At 42.6% G+C, this 24,125-nt stretch overlaps 1 protein-coding gene across 2 annotated transcripts in view; it reads left to right on the top strand.

Moving 5' to 3' along the window:
• Positions 1–22,698, top strand: part of elp4 (elongator acetyltransferase complex subunit 4) — a 45,670-nt gene extending 22,972 nt beyond the window's left edge. Inside the window, exons 10-11 of one of the 2 annotated variants that reach the window (XR_003742748.1) lie at positions 2,960–3,125; positions 22,230–22,340. Coding sequence is in view for 1 of the 2 variants with exons in the window: in XM_028956784.1 (XP_028812617.1) it covers positions 22,230–22,340 (111 nt within the window). In the remaining variant the exon portion in view is untranslated. Of the gene's footprint in view, positions 1–2,959; positions 3,126–22,229 lie in introns of both variants that reach the window. The other variant, XM_028956784.1, reaches the window with a different exon arrangement.
• Positions 22,699–24,125: the final 1,427 nt, after the last annotated feature.

A 24,125-nucleotide genomic window follows, 5' to 3' on the forward strand; every position in this document is an offset into this window, starting at 1 on the left:
GTAACCTGTGTTGGCTAATTAAATGTATGTGTTAAACTTGACCCAAGCAGCAGTTTCACAATGACAGACACATTCCTTTTGGATTGCGTTTTGTTGTTGTGTCATTGTTGTGAAAGCTCCGCTCCTCAGGGCCAATCCTGATTGATTGGTTGTGTCTGGGCCAAGGTGGTGTCAGTCAACGCTATGGCAGCACATCCACGCTCTGCACGGGAGTCTGACCAAAGTCTTGATTAGACTTGGAAGAGAACAGAATGGCAGAGTGGGGCCGACAGGATGTGTGAGAAGGGAAGTGGCTGCGGACCACTCCCTGCACATGGAGCACGAGCCACTGCTGTTAGGTGCTGCTGTTGGCGATGAGGCAGGTGCAGCTGTATAAGAAATGAATCAGGTCAGGTCTCATCTTGTGAGGAGCCGCTCTGAATTTTACAGCTAGAGGCTGCATGATTATTCAAGAACAAACCGTTTCTCACCACAGTCTTAATCAGAAAAACAGAGACGATTCTTTAGACCACAGAGTGACCTCTTGACCCCAAGCAAAGTTAGTTTAGTTCAACCATTTTGTAAGACAGCAGATATCCATAAATAAAATCAGTGCATTGACTAATCTTATTTGATCGTTCATATTTATATATGATAATTGAGAGAAATCTCTTTTTGATGGCTGAATAATGAATGCATTGCCGTAAATGTCGTAAACATAAAAAAAGTTAAATGCATGTGTAAGACTCCTGTGCTGAATCAATTCATTCTTTAATTATCTTTTACAGTACTTCTCAGTAGTGAGTTTACCCTTGTAAGTGGTCACATAACCTTTATACGCTATGGTTTGAATATGGCCAGATTCAAAATACACGACTAGGGATGTTCCATAGGGGACTAACCAAATTCGCCCAAAATACACTACAGTTGGGAACTTGCATGTCAACATCAAGATTGAAAAAATTGTATTTTAAATACTTTAACATGGACTGAATACTTCGGTTTTGTGCCTAGGGGCGTACCGGTTAAAAAAAATAAAAAATTTTCTTTGTTTCTCTTATGGCTACAGATTCACCGGGCCCTGTTGTGAAGGAAAGGGGTGATTGGCTGGGTCTGTGGTTCAGGCTGTAGCACGCAACCCTCTCCCTGGGCTCACTTGGGCCCTATGGAAAGCTCAGCTCTTGCTTTAAACCCCCATGCATAATTCACGAGGGTTTCATCAAAGGAGGGGTGCAACTACAGCGCTCAGGCCTCACTGCCTCAGCAACACAATCTATATTTCATGCATCAAATGGATAACTTTCAGCTGCAACCCAAACATCATGCCACATCACATTCTTGACCTGAGCCGTTTTTTAAATACTCCAGTTTAACATGCTGGGGGCAGGAGAAGCTGGATGCTTAAAAGTGAGTGACATGACGTGTGCATGTCAGAAGTAAGCAGGCAAATGACTGTGCCCCTGAGAGGAAAGGTCGAAGGTTAAACGTGAAACCGAGTGGAAACCTGGTCCGTAATTCACCTGTTGGTGCGTGCATGGCCCCGAAGACAGAGCTAGGTAGCCTTATAGACCACGTGAAAGGTCACTCACACAGGATATAGGGATCTTCAGGGATCACTGGCTCTGTACCGCAGTCGCTAGCTTTCTGTGGCCAAATCTGTTGTTTGTTGACAAAGTTGGGCATGGACCCATGAAATTTGGACCTGTCTGTCAAAAAGTGAAATGAGGAGAAATCCCTTAAGCATTCAGGCTAGCCAAAATTGAGGTTTAACCCTTTGAGGCATATTTTGATTGTGCTGTATGTTGGATGAAAGCATTGAAAAGTGATAGTAAAACCAAATAAAATTAAGGGAAACACAGGAGAAGCGGCGGAGACAGGACCTCTGTGATGACTGATTGGTCAGGTTAGAATTTGATATTTTGTGAAAAATTGCCTGGCGTGCTAAATTATTTTAATTAGTTTTGACAGTTTTGTGTTCTTTTTGTTTTTGTTTTGTTTTTTTGGACTATTCTGGGCTGAAACAACCAGCCCACATACCTGGCAACACTTTTTGTGCTGCTTTGCATGTTGAGACTGAGGAAGTAGGGTGTGTGAGAGTGATTGCTATTGGCTCCTTCCATTTTAAACTTTGATTCTGGTTTGACAGATGTAATAAACAAAAAATATTTGAATGGTTAATGGTGATTATTCCCTCCTGTCCAACTGTCAGAGATATTGCTTACTAGATTACTTTTGTCAGGTAGTTCTTGATTTTATGTGTTTGGTTCTGTAAATATAGTTAGACATAGACATAGTTGATGTGACACTAGCAAATATGCTCCATTTGAAAATGGGTCTCTTGGTGCAATGCACCATACCAAACAGCACTGAAACGCTTGATCCTCTTTTTTACCATCGCTTTTTTCCAGTTCAGTTCTAGTTCCAGTAGTGAAATAGTTATTCTACCAAAGGAATATTCTTCACCTCAGGAATTATGTTTGCAGATTTAATGAAACTTGATACAATAAAACATGACTCAGTTCTATTTAGTATCTTTTGTTAGATTTTGCAATATATCAAATATTGTAAAAAAAAAAAAATGGCGGTGGTCAAAAATGTTAGGCCTATGTGACCTACAGTAATTAACCAATCAGCTTTGAAAAAACATGCAGTCTATTGGCTTCCTAACCACATTCAATCAGCATAAAACGACTCAGGAACAGGACACTTGAACACATGAGAGGGACGACTGTTACTGGGAAAGCACAGTGTCTAGAACTGCTGTACATGCATAATTTCCAAGTACAAAATCCAAGAGACGAATTCTGTGAAAAACTAACTTGGCCGTGGCCATAAGCACAAGATTTTGAGAACTCTGGACAGGAAAATAGTCAGAGATGTCAGCAAGGAGCCCGGGCATCTGCCAAGAACATTATTGCTAACCTGGTATCAAAGCTTCAAGGAACACAGTTCTGAGGGCTCTTTTTGTCCTGGACTTCAGGGAACATGGATGTTGGGAACATGGATGTCGCTTATGTTTGGTGAAGAACTATTCTCACCAACAGACCGCAGCATGTGAGGATCAGCAAAAACACCTCCACCACGATGATCCTCAACACTGGAACGCTGCAGGGAAGTGTTCTGAGCCCAATGGGAGAGGTTTTCAAGTAAGAATTTCATTTTGCTCTGTACACTGTACTTTGTACATATGACAATAAACTTCAACCTCAACCTCAAGAAAGGGACCTTCAACCCTAGGAACACAATTCCCATGGTTAAACATGTGGGCCTGTTTTGCAACCTCAAGCACAGCGAGCCTTGTTCAGGTGCATGTCATCATAAAAAAAGAAAAATATGTTGACATTTTGAGGCAGAATTTGTAAAAATCTGCTCGTAGTCAAGGCTTAGGTCATCACTGGGTCTTCAAACAAGACAATGACCAAAAGCATATATCGAAATTAGTCCCACAGTTCCTCAAAGATACCAAAATCATAATTCTGGAGCGGCCTGCACAGAGGCCAGACCTCGATCCTGTTGAGAATCTGTGGCGGGGGTTCAAAGCGAATGTCCATGCTTGGAAACCATGCAAGAAATGGGACAAAATACCTCAGGAGACCTGTACCAACCTAGTAGAACTAGTCAAAGACATTGGTGTCAGTTGTGGCTCAGAAAGGCTAATAATTGTGTTTTCAACTAGATCAATAAATGATCCTATTTAAAATTGTTATTTATAGAGTATTTGTTTCCAAAATAGCAGACACTTGTTTTTAATGGACACTTTCATGGAGAAATAAAAAATGTTGCCTAATTTCATAAGGGGGGGTAATAATTTTGGCCTCAACTGTATATGCTTGTTCTAGTTGCCTGCAAAGGTAGATGGAAAAAGAAAGGTCTCAAATCTGCTTGTTGCTTCCATTTTCTCTTCCTGTGTTTGAACGTGGACTGTTTAGTGTCCTTGGAAGAGTTTTTGATATTCTTCAGTATCGTGCAAATGCAGGTGAAGGGCACCATTGGTCCATCATCAATGCACATGGACATACTACTTGTTTTAATACTAAAAATGAAATCGGAGAAGCGAAACACAACAGCCGCCATCCCGATCCCTATTGACGTGGTACAGTCTAGCTGTTAAATCGGTTAGCTCTGAACTCGGCAGAGGGCCAGGCCATGTTTCAGCAGCCATTACGGAGGGGTGTTCCGCGGAGCGTGGGTACCGTTCAGCCTGAATTAAATAAGCACTGGCCACTCGGGCCGCATCAGCCGCATTCGCTCTCTGCCTGGCTCTAGTGCCATGGCCGGGGTTGCTGCTGCTGGTTGGCGGTATGGCACTAGACAGCAGATGTATGTATTTGGATAATGCTCCTGACATAAGCGCCTCTGCTGAGCTCATGCTAAATGGCTGTTTTCATTGTGGTGACACCACGAGCAGAATTTTGTTATTTGTTAGTCCTACAAGCAACTCTCTTGGTGTCCAATTTTATTCTTGCCGGAAAAGACGTGCATGTCACTGGTGTAGATGTGAATATCAGCAGAAGTCGCTCATGCGCCCCAAAGAGACCTCTCTGTTCCCTGCATGACCTCTGTGACCGTGAGTCTCGGCAGCCCTCCCCTGCCTCTCCTTTACCTGAGCTGGGCCGAGGGGCATACCAGTTCAAAGGTGGAATTTTGATCCAGAGAAGGAGCTGAGCGCTCAGCGCTCCTTTAGCTGCTTTGTGTGTCCTGGCATCTGTGCTAAAAATAACTTTCCCACACTTTCACGGCTCTTTGAAAGACGGGAGAACCGCTGCGGCAGGAGGAAGTTTAAATAGCCTTCAAAAGTCTCCAGCGGCCATGAATTTAAAGCGGCTCATCAGAAACCTTTTTAGAAAGCATCTATATATAATGTTTTTTTTGTTGTTGTTTTTTTATACTAATTTCATATTTGCATATGTATTTTTTTTTATTTATCAGTCGATAAAACACACACGGATAGAAACATACAAATATATAATAATATGTTGTATATCTGTACGTAATGCTGGTTATGAAAATGGGGTTAAAATGTGAGTATACAGCGTACTAATTGCAGCTTGCAGTTCGGTGCATGCAGCGAGCGTTTTTAAAAACAGATATTATGATTATGCAGGCAATAAATAATTTATCTGTTCTTCATTTGCACTTTGTCTTAACCTCAGGCTCATTAGAGAGCTGGAGAAGCGGATGGGGTGGGGTTTCACATTTCGCTGCTTTTGTTATAGTTTTCCATTTTCAGCTCGGAAGTTGCAGATGAGGGTTCTACCCAAAGTCCTGGCAACTCAACAACTAACTGCCCGTCAGATGGTGTATTTTTGTGTTAAGTCCATGAATTTTATGACCATTTTCATACTCCCAGCTGGCCAGTGAAAAGACAGTGGTGATTGGGGTCACGGCAAGTGTATTTTGATGAATGAAGAATGCACTTTAATTGCAGTTAATAGATTATTCATGAGCCGGGAGGGGGAAGGAGCGTCCACTTCAAAGGGAGTTCTGGGGGTGAGCAAGCCCCGCCCACAGCTTTGTCCGAGGTTTTGTAACCTCACTCTGTGAACTAGGGACTGATGGCTGATATTTGGCCCTAGACAAACTTTCCCATCGTGGCTAATGAGGAGTGGTAATGGTGAGAGACAGGGGCTTTAGGATGGGGTGCGGGGAAGGGGGGTTGGAGGGGTTGCGAATTTCCAGTCCTCATCCACAAAAAAACGTAAAACAAAAGGGAAAAACAATAGTGACGAACCCAAGAACTCTCATTGGTTATTTCTTAGTGCAAAGAAAGTCTAGTTTTATGCAAACAGCAAACTGTGTGGTATATTTACAAATGTTAACCCATGTATGTCAGCTTAATAATTAAAGAAGGCAGGCAGGGCCTGTATGAATAATAAACTGAATATAAATGTGCACTCCTAGTCTGAGAGTTAGAGCGTAGAGTACTTCATTTCATCCCATTATACTAGTGTTATGCACATAAATGATTAAGCCGCAGTACTCGCGGATAGGCTGGGTGTGTGTTGTGTGGACAGGCAGGCCCGTGTTTGTTTGACTGCACGTAGGTGCAGAGGTGACACTAATGGACCTTATTTGCATTCGTTCCCCCATCTCCTCTGCTTCCCTCTAAAAGATTAAACAGAGCCGCTGTCAACGTGAGCTTTCCTGTTGAAACCGCCGTCCCGAAGCATCCTGCGAATACAGCCCGCCCCCTCATGCCGTACCTTTCGGCGGGCTGTAGCCTCTCGATGCTAAACATCCTGTGTGTCTGTGCATGTGTTTCTGAGCGCACAGGGCCCTTTGACATTAACCTTTAGCAAAGGTGGTGCTCGTTTGCGTGCCACATTCTCCCATGAGACCGTTCAGGGGGCTGCACATAAACTTATCCATCACGCCTACTAATACACAACGCGGGACCCCTCCCCCGCCCCACCTGCTCCTCTTCCTCACATCTCTGAGGCGGTGACGCTAATGTCCAACGACAGCCCACCTCTCCCTAGCGTGCCTGCAGTCTGCAGAGATACCCCCCCCCCTCCTTCAGCACACACACACACACACACAGTTACAATGCACCTCAGAAAAGCAGTAACATTACTCAGTATGTTTTTTTCAGAAATCTTACTGAATTTACAGTCTCAAAAACAACATTTGATGGGCCATGTGCATGGTATTTTCTAGATCCATTATGCGTGAAATCAGTTTGAGAACTAAATCTGCTAATAGGATAATTTTGCTAATAGGATAATATTGATTAAAAACATCTCTACATGTTTTTATCAAAAGCACAAGAATATTTAATTGTTTAAGTGTCCATTTTTTTCCCTGGGTATCATAAACAAAGACAGCAAAAAGTAAAATGATAAAGTCGTTTAAAACAAAACATTATCATGTGGGCAATGCACTTGTTTATGTAAAGGTTCAAGCTAATACATAGTACCTATTGAGCGGCATGAATATAGTGTATATTACCTCAGGAACCTGTGTGTGTGTGTGTGTGTGTGTGTGTGTGTGTGTGCACGCGTGGGTGAGTGCCTGGTGAAATTGTCTGTAAGATGCAGGGTTGCGTGCGAGGTGGTGAGGAGTGCAGCCGTGAATATGAAAGCAGGGAGGGACCAAAGTGGAGCTCTCTGTCTCTCTCTCTTTTTCTACACCCACCCTCTCTCGGCTGACCCTGTGTGTTTACGGTGAGCTTTTTACTGTACTAACCACACTCCCAAGAGCCCATGCTCAGCTCCTACTTGTCCCCTCCTCAAGATGATAGCATTTTTCTTGTGCACTACAGTTGTGTGCATGTGCTTTCAATTGCTTTAGTATTATCTTGTCATTAGTCTTATGTGTTGGGCATCTGTTATTATAATTCTCAACCTGCATCCTAATCCTAGGTCCTAATATCCGAGATATTCCGGATGGCACACTTCCCAGTATGGACAAAAGGTTTTCATATTTAGAATAAACCTAAACAAATTTACAGGATATGCTCCAACACTACCAACACACAATGAGTTCTTCATTCAGATTTATGCGCTTGTCCAGAGAGTCAGCTTTCAAACACGTATCCCACATCAGGGCACCTTTGGCATCCCATTTTTGTCCCATTTGCCCATGTCCTGAAACAATCCCTTCTGTGTGTGCCATAACAGAGATGCCACAATAATCTGACATTCCTTAATTAATAGTAATGAAGTACAGTGCAGAGGAAGCTAAATGAGAGTGGAGGGCTTTTGAGAAGGTGATAAAAGGGATCTGTTATATGACGTATGCCTCATTTAACCATAGCGCTTTGCCATTGGAAGTATTCCAGTTGATTAACTGCTTTGCATTGCAGTGTTTTGCTTCATTCTGTGATTTGCTCTCTTCTTATTGAGTTATGTGATTTAAGTAAACAGCAGATTTTTAAAACTTTTCTTCTTTTTTTAAAGAGGCACAGATTTGTGGCTATGGAGGAAGTGGATCTCTCCTCCACCACCACATAGTCTAGTAGTAGTAGTTGTAGTAATAATAAACATTTATGGTGTGTGGCATGGTGGTTAGGGCTACTGAACCTGGCTGAGGTTCATCCAGTTTGGTGTCACAGGCAGAAGCTACAAATTAATTAAGACCAACCAAACATTCAAATTGGTTCACAGATACTGATTTATTGGCCTATTGCATATTTACGTTGGCATTTATTAAGATTTGTTATTAATCCAATAAAATGAAAAAAAATATGTAAAGGCCCCCTATTATGAAAATTGCACTTTGTGAGATAATTTAACATTAATACGAGTTCCCTTAGCCTGTCTATGGTCCTGCAGTGTAGAGAAATGCCGATATGTATAAATAGATCTTTGATAATTCTGCTTCGCAGTTGAGAGAGCGGCAGCTCAGACAGTCGGATCTGGAATTTGCCCGCTTATGACATCATAGGGGGAAAGGTTACCTCCCCTTTCTCATGCTTTGTCCGCAAAGAATTTCCCACCCCTCTCCTAAAAAATTAGCTCCACCGACCATCATGGCTTGAAAAGGTGCAAAGAATTGCATTTGCTCGGTGATTGGATGTAAAAATGATCACAAATGTATTTTTTGTAGTTCCATTATGTGCAACCAGTGGGTTCATTTCATTTTTTCGGGAAAAATCGTGACACGACTTCCTGTTTACACCAAACAGTAAGTGTTGCCTGTGTACTTCTGTAGGCTGCTCTCCTCCTTGTCCCGCCTCTCTCCTCCTCATTAGCTTTTAAAGTTACACACACCGAAACAGCGAGTCCTAAAAAAAACTTTCATAAAATGAGAAATTGTGTTTAAATTGTGTTCTTTAACAGAATGCAGGTACAGACACTATTGTCATATTTTGTTTTATTTGAATGTAAATTAAGAAATTAAAGCCACCTTCACCACAGGAAAGAGCAACCCTGAGGACCTGCCCTCTACAGCAGAACAGCTTGTCTCATCTGGTTGTGTGCCTTGTCTTGGGTGTTCTGTCCATGTTATTCCAGTTTTATGGGGATTTTGATGCTTATGATTAATGACAACCAGTCAGAAGTCAGCCCTTTCCTGCCTCTGCTTTTTACACAACATTTTAAGGAATATCATAGCAGCTATGCCTTTTATACAATTGGGATGAGTGTGATGTTGGAGACCACAAGAGAAAACTGTCTAAAACGTCTGGCAAAATAAAAAAAAAGGGGAATTTTAGCACATCTCAATTCAATTAAAAATTCAAATGAACTAGTTCTAACTACATATCTAACTAGTTCTAACTTCTGATCAGATTTATGTAACTAGTCTAATTGTATGGTATATGTGGTGGAACATCAGTCCTACTATCATCACAGTGGATGACTAGGAATGTTTTTTTTTTTATTATTTCTGTCGAGCCACATCCCAGTGCCAGTGTTCAGAGAATGAAATTCCAAATATTTATCATATCATCATACACTTAGTTTCCAGCTGAAGAAGCACAGTGGTGCCTGGTTTTATTACTGGCACCGCTCTGCGAAATAAAGTGAATACCAGACCCTGATTAAGATGTAAATTCACCCTAATTGGAATGTAAATTCTTACATTTAGATGAAGACGTCAACTGTCAGGCTGCCATACTATTTATTTTTCATCGCCTTGGTCCCCAGACCGTGTCAACAAGGTCCATCGTTCAAACGTCCCGGCTGTCTGCCATTGTCTTTATTTCATTGTAATATTGGCCATTCGTGTTAGCCTACTTTTTTCTTTCTTTTTCCCTCTTTTTCCCTCCAGTCCTACCACTCTTGTCTGATACACTTCTTCCTGGGGGAACAGGAGGAAATTTGGAATGAAAATTGGGTTCATTCAGTTGCCAGTATTTTGATTGTGCATCAATTACTTCTGCTGAATTTTCCTCAATGCAAATAAGCCTCCGGCTCATAAAAGGACGGCATGTATCTGAAATAATTAATTTCCCTTTGAAAGCTCTCAGAAGAGGATGTTTTTTCAAAACACAAAAACCTGCCAGGAACAAGCGAACTATCTGTGTTTAATTTAGTCATTTTTGGCGGCGGACAAATTAATCGTTTTCGCCACCAAATGCATTGCCACCCTGGGACGTCTGTTCTCTTCTGAAGTTCAAGGGTGATTGCTCCTTGTGGGCCAGCAATCAATTAAGCATGCTAGCCGGGTTTAGCATGTTAATGAAGCCTTATGGGTTAGGCGGGGATAGCAGATCAGTGTTTTTGGCTCCATTTTTCTACACCCACTTGAGCTGCTCTTTGTATACTATCAGTTGTTAAATTAGAAATCTGATTTTAGTATCATAAACTCTCACATAATTTCAGATGAAATTAGTATAATGTGTGTGTGTGTGTGTATAGTAGTTTAGTTTATGGAGCGTATTTATCGTCTATTTTTTTAGTTTATATTTATATTCATTTATATATACTGTATTATTTATACATGTACATATGTAGATTCTGTCTTTGCAACGTTAATAATCCAGAGTGGACACAAACAGTAGTTATTTATAGTACATAGTTTATTTATGTACACATTAAAGAGAGACACAAAAAGGGCATATCAATCCGCATATACTACCGAACCTACAGATTTCTCCATGTAAAAAAGTAGTCCATTAACTACATGTTTTATGTATATATTTTTTTTCCTCTATACAGCTGAGGTGACAACTTTACTTAGGCTTTGAATTTATAGTTTAAAATATTAATATGTTAGACAGGGATAAATATACAACACAATTAAGTATACATTTGAGAATCATATAATCAATATTTAAAAATATATAATTCTATGGAGAAATGAAATGGTTGGGGGTTTTTATATTGTTATATTATTATATTGTAGAAATAAATAGTATTATTAAATCCTGTTAAATGGAAATGTAACACATTAGTATTAAAATGAAAAGACTTGAAAGACCCTCTATTGTCTCTCTATTGTATTATATTGGGAATCGTAACTGTAACCGCCTGATTTGAAACCCATATCAGTTGAACTTACTTGATATTTATTGGCTGTCAAACCACCACATGCCATGCAGCTATTGACTCTTCAAAACTTTGACATTTCAACTTAAATGCACACCCGTGAACCTCGGTGCTGGTGTTCTGTAGCAGAATGCTGACTTCAGCGGCAGGTTCTCAGGGCTGATATAATCTTGCATGCCATGGGTTCAGTAATGCTGGGAGTAGCTCAGGCTATCCTGTTCGCCCTGGAGTTGTAGCGTTGTCAGGGTTAATCCCTCCGTAGCTGGGAGAAGTGAGACTTGTCAAGCAGTGCAGCATCCAGCACACAGAAGGGTCACAGAAGGGTCAGGGGAGAGACACAGGCATTAACTTTTTAATGTTTTCTTTGTTTTGAATGATGGATAATTTAATTTAATTTAAAAAACGTATGTCGACTTTGCAAGGTGTGTACTTGTGCCATGCCCATTTTATAATGTTACATTTACATTTATGGCATTTAGCAGACACCCTTATCCAGAATGACTTACAGGGACAGTCCCCCTGCAGACACTCAGGGTTAAGTGTCTTGTTTAGGCACACAATGGCTGTAAATGGGGTTTGTGGTCTTCTGGTTTGCAGGCGAGTGTGTTGCCTTTCCTTTTTCAAGTCCTGCTCATGCCAAACTTTCATGTAATAGGTTTTTAGGTGTTGATGGTATTCATTATTGTTTTTGTTGATATGCTTTGCCGGCATTTTTGTCCCCTAAGGATATTGCACCCACATGTTCCTTACATTCTTCATGCATGACACTCCTTCTCACACGCTACATAACGAGATGGAGTTCAAGCCAGTATGCAAAGCACTTTGCTTCTTAAGAAATGTGTCCATGTGAATCTCCGTGGAATGGCGGTTTTTCACAGCGGGCTTAGCCGTGTTTGCGTGTGTGTGCCTCACTAGCCCGTGGGAACTGAGTAGGAGCAGGTTCAGAGCCCAGGTGCTGCTTGGGTAGGGTAAGAGGAAGAAAACACCCATTCCAAACCAAACGCACCCTGCCAAGGATGGCAGGAATGCTGACTATGCATCAGATGCCCTATTGGTAACGACTACACCGATCAGCCATTAGCTCTTCAGAGGTGGAGGAATTTAGACGAGCCCATTCCAGTCGGGCTGTATCTGTCACCTTGACTTGAGTACACACACAGGAGATGCCTCCCAGCGCCTGTGCCCGATAAAATGGGCACTGTGCCTGCATGTGATCATGTCCTGGGGCTTGTGACTATGCAGGTTCAGTTGCACATTTGGAGAGGGGCAGTGTCGTTGTTTGGGCGTGGCTGCCACTCAGGTGATGTGGGTGTGGCTTTGGGCAGGTGTGTTGTGACAAGACCTGGTGGTATGCAAGTTGACGGCCTCTTTCATACATTTATGGACTCAAAATAACTTTTTCTTGCAGACTTTAAAAGACAAAAGGAGCTGGAGGGGGCATTTGGAGGACATTTGCCAGATCTGATTAATATCAAGCTTTTGACCCACTGCTCATTTTCTATCAAGAACCCATATTGTGTCAGTGGACATATCTACTTTTCTTTAACGATTCACACTTATAATCATTCACTTTTGAGGTAAAATTTCCTTGTTATGAAAGGGAATGAATGAACATTTTATCTCATTCATTGCTCATGGACTCGATTGTCCTTATTCTCAGAAAGCTTCTAAAATGAAAAATGATGGAGGATTTGGTGATGTTACCTTAAATTAGACTAAAAAAACACTGCTCAAGCGATTCTAAATGCTACTTCAGAATAAAGTGAAGCACAAATTTACATCATGATATTTGCTTGAGTCATCGTGCTAATAGAACTCTGATATAGATTCTAATCTAATAGTCTACCCAGTGGATCCTGAATTCAAGGACTAAATGGTCTACACTAGACATAAAAAAGGAGTTGTAATGATCACTCCAATGTACGTCTCCTGCCTGCTTTTTCCATCGCTCTCCCCTAACTTCTTATATAAGGTGCTCATCTTGTTTCCTGCATTGTTGTAGCTCAAACCTGAACACAGTGTATTCTTAATGCTCTGAGATTTAGGGCAGTCAAACCGCACTCTCGCTCTGAACAGTCATATCCTGACGCGTTGCGTCAAAATTTTGTTCTGAGTTGGCTCCGCATCCAAATTGGTGTTTTCTCCATTTTTCTTCCTTTTTAAGATCCTGCTCTGCACTCTTGTTGTTTCTCCCACTTTTCCACCCTGTTATTACCCAAAAGGACTTATATATCAATGCTCCCAAAATGGTCGTCTCTTTCTTCCCTTTCAGGCTATATGTCATTGTTGTTGCCAGTAGGCTGTGTGTATTTGTTTAGGGGTAATTGGTGAGGGAATCAGGGGGGTAATGAAGTGCATCCACTCATGGACGCTCCCCTTGGAGGCCGTGGCAGCCGCCCGGCAGGCCAGCGCAGCGGCGCCACGACGTCCATTTTATACCCAGGTGGACAAACACAATCGCAGGCCGCGTTCTCATTGTGGCGGCCAAAAGGTTTGAAGCTGGTCGCGGGTGTGTATGGGTGTGTGTGTGTGTGTGTGTGAGGGCCAGACCTTGCTCACTGGCTGTGCAGTGGAGCTCAAGGAAGACCTTTCAGAGTCTCCAAACCCTTGCGCCCCCGCTGTTTTCCCCGCCGCCCTCTGGAGCAGCCTAATGATTTCACTTACACCTCCAGTATTTAACTCTGTCAGGGAAAAGCAAGCAGTCCGCTGCTCATAATTTACATGTCATTTGCTGCCTCATATTGTGTGAAATTCAATTGCACAGCTCAGGCTATAGCCAGCACATGTTTTTTTTTTTTTTTTTCCCTGTTCTTCACCTCCCTCTTCCCTTTCTCTTTCTTACTCTCTTCTTTTGTCCGCTAGACTGAAGTTCACAGCAAGGCTTCAACCTGAAAGGAGGAGCTTGTTTCTTCATTGTATATTTGCTCGCTCTGTACTGCGGCCCTTGTTATTTCACAATATAACACTTCAATTTGTAATTAATTTTTTTTTCACTTTTAAAAGATAAGCATTTTTTTTTGTTTGATTGCTGTAAAATACAACAGTATTGTTGCATTCATAAACATAGACCTTCTTTTTACATAAACACAAATTTTATGGCTGAGCTGAAATTCTGAAAGACATGGCTCTCATCTTGCCAGGTCAGTCACCACCCCACCCACCCCACCCCATATAAAACAGGCCGCCCTGCAGCAATCAGACCCTATTCGGCACCCCCTGTGGAGATGTCTCAGGACTGTAATCCCCCCCCAGAGCACCACAACTTTTTTTTTTTTTTTTGCTTGGCATCATTCCTGACCCTTGTCAAAAAACTCAATTCATTTAGTGGAAAATGCAAATGAAGTTGACAATGAATATACATAAGAGGCATTTTGTAGCAATAACAGGAAGAAAGTTTGCCTCCCTTGCTGGGTTTGAAGGGAATGCATTCATACATGTTCATTTAACCAGTTGTTAAATGCGATTGCAAAGGCGGGGCATTTGAAAATTTGCGGTGTTTGTTATTCCGTTCGATAAAAGAACTTGCTGTTTCCATAAAGGGAGGGGAATACATTGCTGTTCTAGTTTTGTAGTTTCCTGTGAGACAAACCTACTCTGACAGTAGCCAGGCACCTGAAGTAACGCCCCATCCCAAAACATCTCCACTAACCTTCAGACCACCTTACCTCTGACTGCCTTTCCCAAAGACGCTGCAAAGCTACCACAAAGCTATCATCATTACGGTCATATTTATATCTATCTATAACACAGAGAAACTACATTAATTTGAGGGTCCTTATGGACTGAGATGAACTAGAAAATTCCTGACAAGGTGGCTGAGGTGTGACGTCTCATTGTGTTTGACATGCCCCAAACCCTAAAGGAGACTCTGTCCACCTAGTCCGTCCCTGAATAGCACGTGCCTTTTAGGCACAGCCGAGAAATAGGGTTATATAAACTAGGTGAAGAGAATGGTGCAGCCAAAAACCACTTCATTAGAAACATCTTCTATACTCCGGAAAGAAGCGATTTCAGATCTTCATTACTGCTCATTTTCTGATAAGAGGATGGTGGGTGTTTTTTTTTTTCCCCACTGGTGGCCATGACTTGTGTGATCCAGCATTAATCTCTCACTAACACATCAATGTCACTGCTCCACAACTAAATGCCCGAAACGGAAATGTTTGGATTTCAGCATCCAAGTTTTGATTATGTTTTTTTGTATTTATATCCCAAGTTAGAAAGCTTGAAAAGTCCCTATCTTCATTATGTTATGTTATGCTACCTCGAGTACTCCAAAAGAAGCAGCATATTTCCTGGTTCCCGATGCCATCTGCCTGTGCATGAGTGACTTCAGCTTAATTACATAAAAACATGCAATGGCAGCAATGAGAGTGATTTCTGGAGTGATGAAAAAATGGAGTGTTGACATTGGCTAAGGGCTTTGCAATATGACATAAAATTCATATTGTGATATAAGATTAACCATAGATGGTAGAATTTACATATAGTGGTATATAATTTGATTTGTTAATTTAAATGAAACTGTTTTTGAAAAGGTAACATGTGTTCATAGCAAAGGCACTGCAGCAGGAAGATACATCAACATGTAGTATAACCGTATACCAGATAAAACAATATCTGGGCTATTCTACTGAAAGTGGGCTTTTTGTCACATCCATAAGGCTAGTGAAATACCGGGTATTTGTAAGATGTGAGTGATTGTATGCAATTTTTGGATTTTCTGTATTTAGCTGTAAAGTTTATATTAAAATATTTAAATAACACTATGCGTGTTCATATTTAATCAAGCATTCACTCCAGGATTCCAAGATTTTATTTTGTGATTTTAAAAATCATAATGACAATTTCTTTTTCACCGGTAACCAAACAGGCTAGGACCACCCCTGGTCATTTCCAAGCACGCTTTCAGTACCCAATCGGTACCATTATCTGCAGATTACTGACAGATTCAAGGCTTGTTTTATTTTATATATTGGGTCTGTAGTATTTTTAATTGATATTTTTATTTTTTTGGAAACTCGAATTTAGGACTTTTTAAAGATACGCAGAAAGCCTGCAATGCACTCTGTGCTCTCGCCGACAACTAATGCCTCGTGCTGCAAGTAGGTGTGGTTTCACACAAGTGATGTGACTCTGTCATGTTCGCGAGGAGCGGATTTTTCTACAGTATGCCGGTATAATCAAAATCTCTCCCGTTTGGTCAAATTTATATCACATACCACATACCACATATCATACCAGGGCAGTGGTGGCCTAGCGGTTAAGGAAGCGGCCCCGTAATCAGAAGGTTGTCGGTTCAAATCCTGATCTGCCAAGGTGCCACTGAGGTTTCCACTGAGCAAAGCACCGTCCCCACACACTGCTCCCCGGGCGCCTGTCCTGGCTGCCCACTGCTCACTCAGGGTGATGAGTTAAATGCAGAGGACAAATTTCACTGTGTGCACCGTGTGCTGTGCTGCTGTGTATCACATGTGACAATCACTTCACTTTCACTACTTATATTACATATGTTCCGATTTTCCTGTAGCATATTCTGGGACTGGTTAAAACTGGGATCAGACCCATGACCTGCATACGCGTGCAAATTTAAACACAATGAATGATTGCTGGAGAATGGGAAAGTTTGGATACATCCTTTAAGCTGAAGTGAAAGTGAAGTGCACAGTCTGCTTCCTTAGCCAATAAGTGACTACTACCCTGCTAGGCCACTACTACTGAGCAAGTATACCCATGAGGATGATGTCCCTAATAAAGTGACTGTTAATGACAGTCCAGATTATTATGTGTATAAGATTGCAGTCAAGACAGTCAAGATGATCACAAGCAGACATCCCTTAACTCAAATTAACGTTCTGGGTTTAATGAAGCTTTAATGGCCAAATGTGGCCATTGTACCATTTACCTTCTCAGAGGTATGAAAAGAAAATTTGTCTTAAAACCTTGAGGTAAACATTTGCCCTAAACATCACTCAGTGCAGACGAGTGGTGAAGTCCAGCATGCCTGGGCTTCTTAAAGTGGTTACTGTTGGCAACAACTGTATGGTTGCCTTTGTCCTCAAAAGTGTTGTCCTCTTGTGCCGTGGTGTAACAACCTGAGATGGATTACTCTCAGTTCATTAGCACTCAGACAGACACTCTAAAAAAGCATCGCGAACACACAAACACTCGCCATTTTGAATTTCAGCTCTTCCCTAGAAAGCGCGCCCTGACCACTGTCCCTACCTCGTCCCCTTAGCAGCTAGAAGTAACGGCTGCTTGATCAAGACTCATCCTCATGCAACTGATCAGGGAAACCATTGTCCTCTTTTTACATGCACCACTCGAATGCTCTGGGATTTTCTTTTACTTATGGGTGATTTAACCCGAACCCCCAGTCATCCTCAGCTCATCCTGCCAGCCAGTGTTACCGAATAGAAGAGTGTTGCCCTGCACACACACTCACACAAACACACACCCCAATCGAGATGTGTCGTTCCAGTGTCAGCGTATCAGAGGTGGCACAGTAACCTGCCGCCGACCTCAAGACTGCCATACGTAATGGGTTTCAACTGTGGCTGAACCCCACTGCTGAGCAGCATGTGTAAAAAGGGGGCGGGGCTGAGCTTGGGAGGGCGGAGAGGCAGCTAGGCCCATGCTTGGCACATTGTAAATGCCACTGTGTCATGCTAAGAGTCATTACAGGCTCCACCAACAGATCCATGAATAAACCATTTCTGAGGGGAAAAAAGCACTTTTATTCATTCTACCATGCACAGAAAACCAGGTCACTGAGAGCTTGGAGAGGATTATGGGAAACAGAGTTTTATTTTATATGTCATTATAATTGCATCAATCGGCAATCATGCATCTCCAATCGTATATTTTACAGACACCTATTAATTCATTGTGTTGCTGTTTGATTTTCATCCGGTGATGAAAGTCACACCAGCAGTTTGGTCAGCTGCAATCCACCCTGTTTGAGAAGCACTTGAAGGCCACTGGGGAATATGGTTCCCAGAAGTTCTTCACCATAATGGCTTTAAAAAGGGGTACGGTGAGGGGGAGGGAAATGTTCCTCCAGTTATGCTGTCATAATGCATGCGGCCTCAGCCTCTCAGCCCGGCCTATCGGATGTGAAAGCGGCACTTACACGTGTTTGTCCTCTGCGCCTCTTGCCCTCCTCGGGCCTTGTGTAACCCTGGGGCAGGATCTCGCTCCTCGCCCCTGCCTGTAATGGCAGCCGGCCGGCTGGCTAGAGCCCCCCCAACCTCCCACACTGCCCGGTGCTCCTCTCTCACACCCCTTACACCAAAGCACCCAGGCCACAACTCCCCTGCAGAGCTTCTGTTTGACCTCCACTCTCTCCCCTGGAGACACTGAGTGCAGTGGACATGGCGGAGCTGCTGGGGATGATGATAGCGATAGTCATGCAGTCGGAGCTGCTGGGGCTGGGCCGAAAATCAGGAACGTTCCCCTCACGTCGCCCCTGAGTGTTGGCTCGAGTCAAGAGCTTGAAGTGTGAGGCTTTTAAATGCACATTTAATCAACACCTCAGGAGCATGGCTTTTGCTGATGGCGAGTTGAAAGTGCAAGTGCCTTCGTAAAGCACATCTAGTGAAGGTATCATTCATTCATTAGTGGACTGCCAGGTTAAAACATTCATTTTCACGTTTTCTGTACCACAGATGACAAAGAAATTCTTCAGAGCAGCTTGTCGAACCGCTTCATTTCTTTTTTGTCACAGACTCTCTAGATGGTCTCCTTTTGTGTTGGTATTTTACAGGTGGTGCAGAAGACTGGAAACATGTTCCTCAACTGAGATGGTTAAAAAAAAACGACTTGTTGTCTAACCTGGATTTGGCGCTATAATTGTTTTCAAGTTCATATCATGTTATCAAATTATCATGGATCCTCGTCCTGGACTAGACTGTGACCATGAAGGTAGAAATGTTTCCTCAAAGGACAGTGTCCTGCAGTGACCATGGAAGCAAATGTGCTCCCTGCATGTTGAGAATTTTTTTTTTATTTGTAACTGTTAGGAATCTATCTTCCAGAACATGGGCTCAGGCCAGGAAATCAGATGACCTTCACCAATTAAAAACCAAAAGAGGAAATGTGGTCCACCGCATGTGCATGTGCGCTGTACAGCATTTAACAGTGGCGAGCAATTAAATTGTGTACTGTGTGTTTCTACTTCCCGTGCACCTCTTCCACCTCATCCGACACCCTGTTTTCCAGCATGCAGAGGCTTTGCACTTAAGGCGTTAGAACCCACGACTTAGCAGTCGTGTTCTGAGCCCGAGGCTTGTGGGCAACAGCGCTGAGGGCTAAAACCTCCAGAATCCAGGAGGGTTTACACGGAGGTCAAGCCCGAGGATCAGCATCAAATTACTGCCTTTATGGAATCACAATAGAAGAGGAAGGTGGAGATTCGCATCTGCTTTTGTTCATTATAAGAAGGGCTAGAATTTCACGTGGCAATTATTTTTATAGCCATTCCTCTGTTTCCTCTACACGTGTAGGTGTTCCTCTCAGAATCAGCAAGCAAACTACCAAAGGCATCAAACCTATTTAAAAATGTACAAACTGTCAGTTTTGTCGTTTCCCTCCTTTTTATATACCCCTACTACACCCCTTAGTTTATGCTCATGAATGGCAATGCAGTAGGTGGAGATAAAACCATGTTCTAACCTAACAGAACAACTCTGGGAGTCAGACAGGTTCATTCTATAATCGATTATTAATTCAGGAAGCATTTAACAGCAAAACAAAGCTGATCACAATCCAAAGAGAAAATCCCTAATCTATTTTTGCACCCTGTACGATTGAACAGATTTGAGCTCAGTTGAACCATGGTAGCCGTGTGTATGTTTATCTGATTGCGGTTTTATTGTTGTACGGTGGTGCTTGAAGCCGTAGCCTCTGACACGTATGATTACATGTGCTATTAGCCGGAGAGCTTTAAATCCATAATCAGCTGAGCGTTTTGTTCGTTGTGGGCTGATGTAAGTAACCCTCTTAATCAAAGCCACCCCTAAGGTACTTCTCAAGAGGCCCTTGAGCACCATTTGAAGTACTTAAAGCTCATTTGGTGCTTTGACACAATCGGTCCCTTGGCAGAGCAGGCTGTGTTAAAACTGAAATCTGCCAAGCCTTTTGGAATGAGCTGCTGCCATCCACACTGCACTGGTGGCCAAATATACTGATGAAGGTCGAATTTTCAACAGCCTGAAGTACCTGATTCCACGGCAGTGTCTCAAACCAATGTGTGTTTCTGCTGGAGCATGTGAACATTGCAAAACTCTTTTTTTGTATTACTCATTTAGCCTTTTAGCTGGGATTAAATGCCGGAATAGCGCAGCTTCCCCAACATTCCTCCATCTTTGTGTTGAGTGCCATTGCCCTGCTGCCTGAGCCTGGTTGTGATAGTAGCAGTATTCAGTCTGAGAGCAAATTATTTGCCTCCAGTGTGAACACCAAGAACTAGCATGACACTTGCGTATTACGCAAGTGTATTACAAAATTCTGAAGGGACTAACTTTCCTTGTAGTGTAGACTTAATTCCCATTACTGTGTTTTCCCACCGCACCCAAAAGGGTTTATAGATGTGCAAATGCACCGTTATAGTTCTCTTTGTGTTTTTGTTTTACTTTTTCTGCAAACAAGCTCCTTCTTGACCATATTGATTGTTCTTTGCAAATTTTCCACTGCGCTGAACTTACTGATGCTGTGGTGTGCAGCATGATCAATGCTTTATTTAGTTTCACTTGATTACAATTCTCATCAGTTTTATATGGTTAGAAAATGTCCTGTTTGTGTGTTTAATATCAGTTCGCAATAGACCCTTGCCTTTAGTAAACACCACCTAAAGGAGTACGGTGCTTATCTCATCCTTTTTTGTTGTGCCTTGTTGTCCTGGAGAATCCCATCTGATAATCTAGAAGGAAACATGTTGTGCAAACACCAGCAGTCCTGCATCCTGGCCTGCAGGTGATGGACAGAATCCGAGCAGAGGGCCTTTGGGCAAGACTGGGACACTGGGGAGGGCTAAGTGGTAAGAATTGGGATCAGAGTCACGCCTTATCCCTGCTGTAATAACCCCTGATCTCTGCACACAATGGGGGCTGCATAGGTCCGTCATTTGGCTGGAGATAAGTATCTGTCGCAGGATGAGCCACTTTGATCCGTAGGACTCCGGGGCTGAAGCTGAGAGATGTGAGGCGATGGCTTTAGGACTCAGAATTTGGGCCTAAATCTGCCGGTATGCAGCATTTTTGTATTAATGCCACCTTTCTTAATAAAATTGATCAAAAAACCCTTGCTTGCTCTATCAAATTACTCATCTGTGTCTCATTTGCATATATCCATATGCATGTATTTGTGTGCAATAAGGTGATATCAGCTGAGCATAACGTGAATGGGCCTGCTGCAAGGGGCCATGTACTGTTCCATGTTTACGGATGCTTTACTCAAGGTGTTGGCACAGCTCAGCTCTTGGACAGATTAGCGTTGGTACGGCACAAGTTACCACGGTGAAGAGCTCGATCCTAATGACTGGCATAATCCGCAGCTCAGAGCGTAAACCCGTTGCCAAGCCTTCCAACCCTTCAGAGCATTTTAGCTGCACGCTAACGGCTCTCCGTTGCTGGCAATTGAGGTGCGTGGCCAAGCGCTTAACATGATTTGTCTGGCGAGCTCCGTCTGTGTGCAAACACGGGGCGAATTATGATGACCAGTGTATGATGGGGATGCAGGGAACCAGATACTGTATACTCACAGGCCTGTTTCAGTCGGGGGGAATCTAATGCAGTAGCCATGTATGGATATGCAAATAAAAGAGCATCGCATGTGAACGGTACTTTGGTATTTTATACACGTAAATGATTGGTGCAATGTAAAAATTTGTAATCATTTCAATAAGCGGCATGGAGGCACAGAATGATCCAACGAGACACTATTATGGGATGGAATTTAGTTTTTGACTGTTTTTAGGTTTGTATAAAAATGGAAGCTTTTGTAGAGCTGCTAATCTTTCAATTTATTGCAGATTATTTTCCTACGTAGGTGCTAGTGCATTCTAGGCAGCCAATCAAAACTCAATATAAAGCACAAAGTCCATATCTGTTTCACACATAATGTGATCTTCAAATTGTTTTGAACATAATGGTATTGCTCAGATGTCTCGTACTTTGTGATGTCGGATGTTGTTTCATATTGCTCTGACATCTCTCTTTATTTATGTCCTACATTCCTGTGTGTATCTACTCATGCATCTGTTTGACATCTCTCTCTCTCTCTCTCTCTCTCTCTCTCTCTCTTACTCTTCCTCCCCTACAGAGACTGCATTTGCCTCCAGACCTGTCAGACACAGTGAGTCGTGTGAGTAAAGTGGACCTGGCAGCGGGCTGTGGTTCTATCGCCACTGGCAACAAGCACCTGGACTTCTAGACCTTTCTCTCCCTTGCCCCTCCCCCACCTCGCCATTTTCATGACATTCTAATGAGAGCCCCCTCGCTTCGAACGGCCACTCGCCCTGTGCCGACATCTCACCTCCACCGCACCGCCAGCTACTGCTCTGTGTATGGAGGCTGGCGAGAGAGAGAGAGAGGGAGAGGGAGAGAGTGTTGCCTTGGTGGATTCAAAGTTTTTTTTTTCTTCCCTCTGTTGCCCTAGAAATCTCCTTCTGAATTCTGGTGTTTCAACTCACTCTGATGTACAACCCCAACCAACGGTTTGCTCATTTATTTAATATGTATCATTTTTTCATAAATATAATGTTTTTAAAGGAATATTGCAAAAGCAGAAACAGTATTTGTGTTTTCTTTTCATTGTTCCTGTTGTTTTTTTATGAGGAAAATTCTGGTCTACACACAAACACAAGAAGCTTGCTTGTAATAATGCAAGAAAGCTGCCACACCAGTTTTATTGGTTGCTCAAATGTTCGTTAATTTGTCTGTGTTTGTGTGAGAGAGAGAAATGAAAGACGACATCAGGAACACTGCATTTCAAAATGTAAAAAGGCATCCATGTATTATTTACAGAGCTTGTTGCAAGAACATGCACGAGGACCCTGCATGTTTATACACCTGGTACACCGTGCTTGATTCCTGAAATTTCACCAACCACAAAGTTCACCAAATTCTGGGTGGGTCCTTCAATGCTAGCATGAGACCCCTCGCCTTTTCCAGCTGAAGCTGTAGAGGGAGGTGCTGTAGTTATGGTGGGGAAGTGGGAATCTGTGTATAATGCTGAGATGTCTGCACTGCAGCGTTGAGAGCAGCCCGCAGCATAGTTCTGTTCTGAAGAACGGATTGTGTGAATGTGAGAAAAGATTTGCCCGCTGCCACGTATCAGGTCCAAGTCTTTAGTGTCAGTGCCCATTGAGTAGCTAAGAACATCTTTTCCTACTGCCTAGCATTTCCAGAGGGGCTGAATGCGTAGGTCAGCAAATCATTGGACTGACAATGTCTGTTTATCATGGCCAAATGATTTATTCCTGCGCATATGCTGCTGCCGCTCAGCAACCGTTGTCATTTCATTCCATTTTTAAAAATTATTACTTTAAAGAAAATCAGCATCCTGTTGTACATGATCTAGTTTCAATCACATCTGTTATCCTGGGGGTTTCTTAAAAAGCCATGCTGGAGCAGATGAAGAATATTTAGGAAAACGTTTGTCAGAGGTCAGAGGTCAGAACTGAGCGTGTATGAGTGTTGACTTATTCAGGTCAGCCTTCTGTTGGATTGGCTGCATTAACATAATTTACGATTTAATTATAATCATCATCCAAGATTAATCAAATAAGTTATGTTGCCCCTGTACATATGTATGAACTTTTTTTTTCTAGTTCGAACCAGCACCCACATTAAATTAGGGCCTGTGGGGTTTCCCATAGTTTTCTGCAGCAGAGTAAAAATCCTGTTTGTCCTCCCTTCAGGCCCCACCAAGAACCCTGTTTACTTTTCAAATTCTTACTGGAATATTTGCCTGCTGATGATGTTGGAACCGAAAGAATAACAAGCTCTTGGGGATTTCGCATCTCGGCGCCGCTCAAGCCCACACATAATGGTGACGTGGTGTAAACCTTCGTCGCATGGTGTACGCAGCAACAACGAACATGAGCCCATACCTGACCCGGCTCAGGCCCGGACCTCCCCTTTCTCCTGTCCTCCTCCTCCCCCCCGCTGAGACAGCAAGTGAAGCAAAATAACTCATTCTGCCACATAATCGCTC

Source organism: Denticeps clupeoides, chromosome 16 (assembly GCF_900700375.1).
Source record: "Denticeps clupeoides chromosome 16, fDenClu1.1, whole genome shotgun sequence".
NCBI classification, from domain to species: Eukaryota; Metazoa; Chordata; class Actinopteri; order Clupeiformes; family Denticipitidae; genus Denticeps; species Denticeps clupeoides.